Consider the following 8106-nt stretch of genomic DNA (forward strand, 5'->3'; position numbering starts at 1 on the left):
GCGGCTTACAGAGAATTTTCAACAGAATAAGAAAATGTTTTGGAAGGAGGTGAAAAGGGTGCGAAAGGGAGAGTCTGGGAAGGAAGAACGAGTTAAAGCAGAGGATGGAAGGATGTTAATTGAGATGGATGCAGTAAGGAAGAGATGGGCAGAGTATTTTGAAAGATTGTTAAATGTAGAGGAGGAAAGGGTGGCTGAGATTGTGGCAGATGGAAGGGTGCAAGGAATAAATGTGTTGGGAGAGTTGAATGATTCTTTGATCACGAAGGAGGAAGTGGAGAAGGCAGTAAAGGAGATGAAAACAGGGAAAGCTGCAGGTATGGATGGGTGTGCTGTGGAATGCCTGAAAGGTGGTGGAGTGACCATTGTTGACTGGTTAGTAAGATTGTTGAATGTGTGCTTTGTGAAAGGTATGGTGCCAATTGACTGGGCAAGTGCTTGTGTGGTCCGGTTGTATAAAGGCAAGGGTAATAAGTATGAATGCACTAGCTTTAGGGGTATAAGTCTGTTCAGTGTTGTAGGTAAGGTTTATGGCAGAGTGTTAATTATGAGAGTTAGAGAGGGTACAGAGGGAGTGATTGGTGAAGAGCAGTGTGGCTTTAGGAGAGGGAGGGGATGCATGGATCAGGTGTTTGCTGTGAGACAAGTGTGTGAAAAGTATTTAGCGAAGGCAAGGATGTGTTTTGGGCATTCATGGATTTAGAGAAAGCGTATGATAGAATTGATAGGGAGGCTTTGTGGACTGTTTTAAGATTATATGGACTTGATGGTAGATTACTAAAAGGGGTGAAAAGTTTTTATGTAAATAGTAGAGCGTGTGTAAGAGTGGGAAATGCTGTGAGTGACTGGTTTCCTATGAGAGTGGGGCTGCAACAGGGATGTGTGATGTCGCCTTGGTTGTTTAATATTTACATGGATGGTGTTGTAAGGGAGGTGAATGCAAGAGTTTTAGGTGAAGGTCTGAGTCTGGTGAATGTTGATGGTGGAGAGTGGAATCTGAAGCAGCTGCTGTTTGCAGATGATACTTCACTGGTGGCTAATTCAGAGGAGAGATTGAGACAGTTGGTAGTGGAGTTTGGAAGGGTGTGTGAAAGGAGGAAATTGAAAGTAAATGAGAATAAGAGAAAAGTGATGAAGTGTACGAGGTTGGTAGATGGTAAGGGGATGAATATAGCTTTGAATGGCGAGTTGCTTGTGGAGGTAGAGTGTTTTAAATATCTAGGGTCACATGTTGCTGTGGATGGAAGAATAGATGCAGAAGTGAAGTTTAGAATAAATGAAGTAGGAAAGGTGCTGGGAGGAATGAAAAAAGTGTTTAGATATCGTTCGCTTAGAATGGATGTAAAGAGAAGGTTGTATGAGGGTGTTGTTGTACCGACTGCGTTATATGGGGCTGAAACATGGAATATGGGTATAGCAGAGAGGAAAAGTTTGAATGTAATGGAGTTGAGGTGTCTGAGGAGTATGTGTGGAGTGACGCATATGGATCGAGTGCGAAATGATGAAGTGCGAAGGAGAACTGGAGTTGTTCGGGAGATGGCTGGTAGAGTTGAGCAGAGGGTGTTGCGATGGTTTGGGCATATGGAGAGAATGGATAATGAGCGATTGGTGAAAAATATAACTAGATCTGATGTGAGAGGTGTAAGGCTGAGAGGAAGACCACGAATAGGATGGATGGACAGTGTGAAGAGAGCACTGGATGCGAGAGGGATGTCTGTTGAGCAAGGAAGAGTGGCTGTGCATGACAGAAATAAATGGAGAGAAATTGTGAATGAATAAGTGATGACGCAGCCCTGAGGGGATATTCTCCCGCATTTGGTCTGATCAGCTAGTCAGGTCAGGTGCGGGTATGGGGATGGGTCTGTTGTGATGTGGCAGGGGTAAACCAGCTCTGCTGTCGGGCCCTGTTGCGGATGTCACTGATTGCATTGTGCAGTTGACCCTTGTGCGGTGTGGTGCGGTGAGGGTCTGTCCGTTCTCCCCTTGGGGCTAAGATGCGAATGAATGTGTTTGAATGGATGAGTAAATGGGGAGTGTGTCGTCCTGTCTCGGCTGCCTCCCTTTCCTTGGGGGAAGCAGCCTAGGTATATAGATAGATAGATAGATTATTATTATTATTATTATTATTATTATTATTATTATTATTGTTGTTGTTGTTGTTCTTATCATAATTATTATTATTATTATTATTATTATTATTATTATGATGATGATGATGATGATGATGATGATGATGATGATTATGATTATTATCATTCTTCTTCTTCTTCTTCTTTTTCTTCTTCTTCTTCTTCTTCTTCTTCTTATTACCTGTTTCATCACTGTTACAATTACAGTTATCTTCCTCCTTTCACAGGCACCCAAATACCGCAGGTGCTGCAGGAGGTGGCCCTGGATGTGATCACAACCGAGGAATGCTCTAAACTGGAAGACCTGCCCAGCGACACTGATAAGGTCATCTGCACCCTTACCCACCACAAGGACGCCTGTCAGGTAAGCATAATTAGCAGATCAATAGAGTTAACAGGTAAAGATGTTTGGTACGTAGAAGAATTATTGACACTTTAATTTCATGTGAGGGAACTGGGTCATGCTTGCAACTTGATTACTTTGTGTCTTGTTGTGTGGAGTGAGCCATAGTTTTGAGGTAGGAATGAGCGTCCTTGGTTGCTGGTCAAATCTATCCTTTAATCAGACTTCACGTGGTCATCACCTGAGTTGAAAGGGGTAAGGGATCTTTGTCAGGTGAAAACAGTGTGACTGTCATGGGCCTCAGGGAATGGGCTAAAGATTCAATGCCCATTTTCGGACGTTATAAATCACGAAATCTGATATTTTGCGAAGTGTGTAGTTACTTGCAAGGGTGTATAATTGACTGCAGGGGTATATAATTGTTTTTATGCAAGGAAGAAGGCACCAAAGGCTAGAAGCCAACAAGATTGTTCCCTCTAGGAAAAAACAAAACCAAGATAACAGAGAGCCAAATTCAAGTTCAGTTCATTTCGAGGTGCCTGGACATACTGCGTTTGAAAGACTGGAGATCATAGGCGGTAGGAAATACAGACAGAGGAAGACAGTTCCAAAGCTGAAGGACTGGGATTCAGGACTAACTCTTCCATTAGAGATTTGGACAGAAAAGAGATAATAGTTTGCTGCTACACGGGCGCAACGCTCCCGAGTAGTGGTGGAGGGATGCAAGCAGGCAATTCAGAGGAACAGTAGCCACCGATAAAGATGCAACAGTGCGGCGAAGAGACAAGGGTTGAATGGAGCCAGTAAGAGGATGAGAGTTAATGGGACGTAATGCCTTTGACTCCACCTCGTTGAGAAGAGCTGTATGCGGCAAGCCTCCCCACACATGAGAGCTGTACTCCACACAGGGGCGAATAAAACCCGTGTATAAAGTCAACAACTGTGCAGAGGTAAATAAGGCACGGAATCGACATAGCACACCTAATCTCTTGAAAGCAGATTTTACAAGAGAGGTAAAATGATCTCTCCAAGATAAATCCCGAGAGAATGAAACCCTGAGTATGTTCCGAGATGATGAAAGACTGAGCTGCATATTATCAAAAATTAGAGGAAACTCCTGCTAAAGATTTTGACGAGTTAGAAGATGTAAGAAATGAGTTTTTGATGCATTAAGAACAAGATTACTTTTACCCCATTCAGTATATATAATGTATAACTGGTTGCAGGGGTGTATAATTGAAAGAAAGGTATATAATTGGTTGCAGGGGTGCGTAATTGGTTGCAAGGATGTATAATTGGTTGCAGGGGTGTATAATTGAATGAAGGGTATATAATTTGTTGCATGGATGCATATCTGGTTGCAAGGATGTATAATCGGTTGCAGGGGTATATACTGTACTGTAATTGTTTCCAGGGATGTATAACCGACAGCAGGAGTATGTAATTGTAACCTCATCTTACCTAGTCTAGTCAGACCTAACCTGACATAACCAAACCTGATCTAATTTAACCTTACCTAACTGACCTACTCTGACGCAGCATAACCTAACCTCACCTACATAATATACTCCTACCTAACAAAACCTAACTTGACCTACTCTAACCATATCTAGCATGTCCGGACAATCAACTCTAATCACATCTAACCTCACCTATCCTGACCTCGCCTGTAGCACCAGTCGAACAGGGCAGTACCCCCAAGGTGATAGGAAAGCTGATGACAGGGAGAGCTGGAGCTCCCGTTTCATCAGCCCTCAGGACTAGTTCCTGACCATCCCCCTTTGCTGAACTTTTTCATTGCTTCAGTAACACAGAGAGTAGGCCAGCATGCTCTCCAGTACAAGTTTCTCTAACTGTCAACACCAAACTACATGCACAGCACACACTACACTACCTTTTCAAAATTTAAAAAAGAAAAATGGCGTCAATCCATTATGCCTCGGAGTCCCCAGGGGGAGGGGGACCATATATTCCCCCACCATCCGCCCCTCTCCCGGTGACGACTCAGAGAGATGCCTGGAACCACTGTCTGACTCACTTCTTCTTCATTTCTGAAACATTTGCGGTCTCTCCTCTAACTTTCTCTCTGTCGAGTACCACCTCTCCTCCTCTAAACCTCACCTTCTCTTCTTGACAGAGACTCAGCTGTCTGAGGCAACTGACAGCAAATACCCTTTTCTGTTTCCTCCTACTTTTTCTATACTCATTTCAAAGCCAAAAGTGGTTGTCATGTATATGTACACAACGATGTATCTTGCTCTCGTGTTCCTGAACTTGATTCTTCTGAATTCTCTACTCTCTGGCTTCGGCTATCTTGTCATTCTCTGACTAAATATATCTGCGCTGTTTACTTATATCCTAATTCTACTGACTATGAAAAATTATTCGACTATCATACTTCTACGATGGAACACATTCTATCCATTTCTCCTGTCTCTGAAATATCCATTCATGGAGATTTCAATGTTCCCCACCACCTTTGGCTCTCCTATCCTTTCACTGATCCACCTGGTGAACAAGCCTACGTCTTTTCTATCCTTAATGACCTAGAGCAGCTTGTACCGCACCTTACTCGTATTCCTGACTGCCTTGGAGAGAGCTCCAACATACTTGACCTCTTCTTTACAACGAATCCTTCTGCTTACACTGTAAATCTTTCCTCTCCTTTGGGCTCCTCCGATCACAACCTTATTACCATAACCTGTCCTATCGCTCCGGTACGGCCTGTGGACCCTCCAAAGAAACGTCGTCTGTGGCACTTTGGAGCTGCAGATTGGGAGGCCCTTAGGCAGTACTTCTTTGATTTTCCATGGAATGATGATTGCTTCCATGGTCAGGAGCCATCTGAGTGTGCCTTGCACATTACGGAGGTTATTCTCTCGGGCGTGGAAGCATACATTCCCCTCTCATATCCTTTGACAAATGCAAGAAAGCCTTGGTTTAATCACGCTTGTTTTAATGCTGTCCGCAACAAGGAGAGGGCCTACAAAAGGTACCGAAGCCAACCCATCCCTGAATCACATCTTGTTTATGTTTCATCCCGGAATCGTGCTAAGGCTGTTCTTCGCTCTACTAAAAATAATTTCATCCGTACAAAATGCTCTCAACTCTCCAACTCGAATTCTTCCCGCTCCTTCTGGCACCTTGCCAAAAACCCTTCTAACAACTTTACCTCATCATCCTTCCCTCCTCTTTTCTATTCTGATGGCTCTGTAGCCCTCTCTTCTACTGATAAAGCAGATCTCTTCGCTCAGACTCTCTCCTCCAATTCCACCTTAGACGATTCCGGTGCTGTTACTCCATCACTTCCCCCCTCAGACTTCCTCATGGCTGACATTAAAATTTCTTCAGCTGATTTTTTTTTTTTTTATGCGAGGAAGAAGGAACCAAAGGCCATGAGCCCGCAGTAACAGTTCCCTCCAAGAGAAAAACAAAATACAATACAGAGCCAAATTCAAGATCCGTTCATTTTGAGATGCCTGGACACACTGCGTTTGAAAGACTGGAGATCATAGGCAGCATGAAATACAGACAGAGGGAGACAGTTCCAGAGCTGACCTGTTGCATAAATGAAAGACTGGGAGTAACAGTTATCTCTTGCATTAGAGAGCTGGACAGAAAAGGGCCATCACTGGCCTCAATACTAACAAAACACATGGGCCTGATGGAGTCCCTCCTGTTGTCCTCAAGAACTGTGCTTCAGTGCTTACACCCTGCTTAGGTAACCTCTTTCGCCTTTGTCTTTCAACTTGTACCTTTCCTTCTTGCTGGAAGTTTGCTCTCATTCAGCCAGTCCCAAAGAAGGGTGACCATTCCCAGCCCTCTAACTATCGTCCAATTGCTTTAACATCCTATGTCTCAAAAGTTTTTGAGTCAATTCTTAACAGAATAATTTTAAGGCATCTTTCCTATCACAGCCTTCTTTCTGATCGTCAGTATGGGTTCCGTCAAGGACGCTCCACTGGCGATCTTCTCACCTAACTTTCAGACTCCTGGTCATCCTCCTTTCGGGACTTTGGCGAAAGCTTTGCCGTTGCACTTGACATCTCAAAGGTTTTCAATTGAGTCTGGCATAAATCTTTAATTTCCAAACCACCCTCTTACGGTTTCTATCCTTCAATCTGTGCCTTCATCTCTAGCTTCATTTCTGGTCGTTCTATAGCAGCTGTTGTAGACGGCCATCATTCTTCTCCTAGATCTATTAACAGTGGTGTTCCTCAGGGTTCTGTCCTGTCACCAACTCTCTTCCTTTTATTCATCAGTGATCTTCTAAGCTGTACATCTAACCCTGTTCATTCATATGATGATAATTCCACCCTTCACCTTTCGATTCAGTTCCCACAACGTCCATCTCAGCAGTTTCATCAACAAACAAGGGATGAGGCTATGGCACACCTAATGTCTGATTTGGCTCGTATCTCTGATTGGGGTAAAAATAATCTTGTTGTTTTTAATGCATCAAAAACTCAGTTTTTACACCTATCAACCCGACACAATTTTCCACAGGTGCACCCATTAATGTTTAATAATACTCAGCTTAATCCTGCATCAGCTTTTCGTCTTATCAACTCTCCTTCTCTTACTGGCTCCCTTCAATCTCTGTCACTTCGCAGCACTGTTGCATCTTTATATCTTCTCTATTGTTACTTCCATGGTCACTGCTCCTCTGAACTCTCTGTTTGCATCCCTCCACCATTACAACGGGTACGTAGCACCCGTCTAGCAACAAACTCTCATCCCTTTTATGTCCAACTCTCTAATGCAAGAGTTAACCGTTACTCCCAGTCCTTCATTTATGCAACAGGTCAACTATGGAACTGTCTCCCTCTGTCTGTATTTCCTACTTCCAATGATCTCCAGTCTTCAAACACAGTGTGTCCAGGCATCTCGAAATGATCGAGTCTTTAATTTGGTTTTCTTTTGTACTGTTTTTGTTTTTTCTTGGAAGGAACGGTTTGCGGGCTCCTGGCCTTTGGTTCCTTCTTTCTTGCATATATATATATATATATATATATATATATATATATATATATATATATATATATATATATATATATAGCTACCCTAACTTGACCAAACCTAACCAAGCCACCTCTAACTAAACCCAATTCAACCCAACCAACAGGGTGACAGCGGCGGGCCCTTGGTAGCTCAACTTTGCGACGGTCGATGGGCACAGATAGGCATCGTCAGCTTCGGGGTGGGATGCGCCGACCCTGAACACCCCGGGGTCTACACTAAGGTCTCTGCCTACCTGGACTGGATTTGGAACACCATCGATGTGAACACCTGTTGAGAAAGTTAATTAAGTGTACGGTAGATGAGTCCCAATGGCTCCTTTCAACCCGATGACGTTTTTTTTATATTTATTTATTTTTACTTGCTTTACTTAGAACTTTATTATTTATTTCTGTTAATTGTACTTCCTTTATTCAGATCTTTTCCATGAGGTCTGGTGGCTCCTTTCAACTCGAGGACGTCTTTCTTTTATTTATGTATTTTATCTCTACCTATTTTATTCAGAGCTTTATTAGCCTCGTCAGTAAAAAAAAGAAATCTTGAGAAGTTAATATACTCGTTGGTTAATGAGTCCTGGTGGCTCCTCTCAACACAAGGATGTCATTTATCATTTAT

General features: G+C 43.0%; 1 protein-coding gene across 1 annotated transcript in view; it reads left to right on the plus strand.

The window, feature by feature from the left end:
* Positions 1-7768, plus strand: part of LOC145390672 (trypsin II-P29-like) — a 73922-nt gene extending 66154 nt beyond the window's left edge. The window contains exons 5-6 of the mRNA XM_080265464.1: positions 2357-2493; positions 7598-7768. Coding sequence (XP_080121590.1) covers positions 2357-2493; positions 7598-7768 — 308 coding nt within the window. The remainder of the gene's footprint in view (positions 1-2356; positions 2494-7597) is intronic.
* Positions 7769-8106: the final 338 nt, after the last annotated feature.

Source organism: Coenobita brevimanus, chromosome 15, assembly GCF_032717465.1.
Source record: "Coenobita brevimanus isolate Jiangsu-jjx chromosome 15, ASM3271746v2, whole genome shotgun sequence".
Classification (NCBI taxonomy): Eukaryota; Metazoa; Arthropoda; class Malacostraca; order Decapoda; family Coenobitidae; genus Coenobita; species Coenobita brevimanus.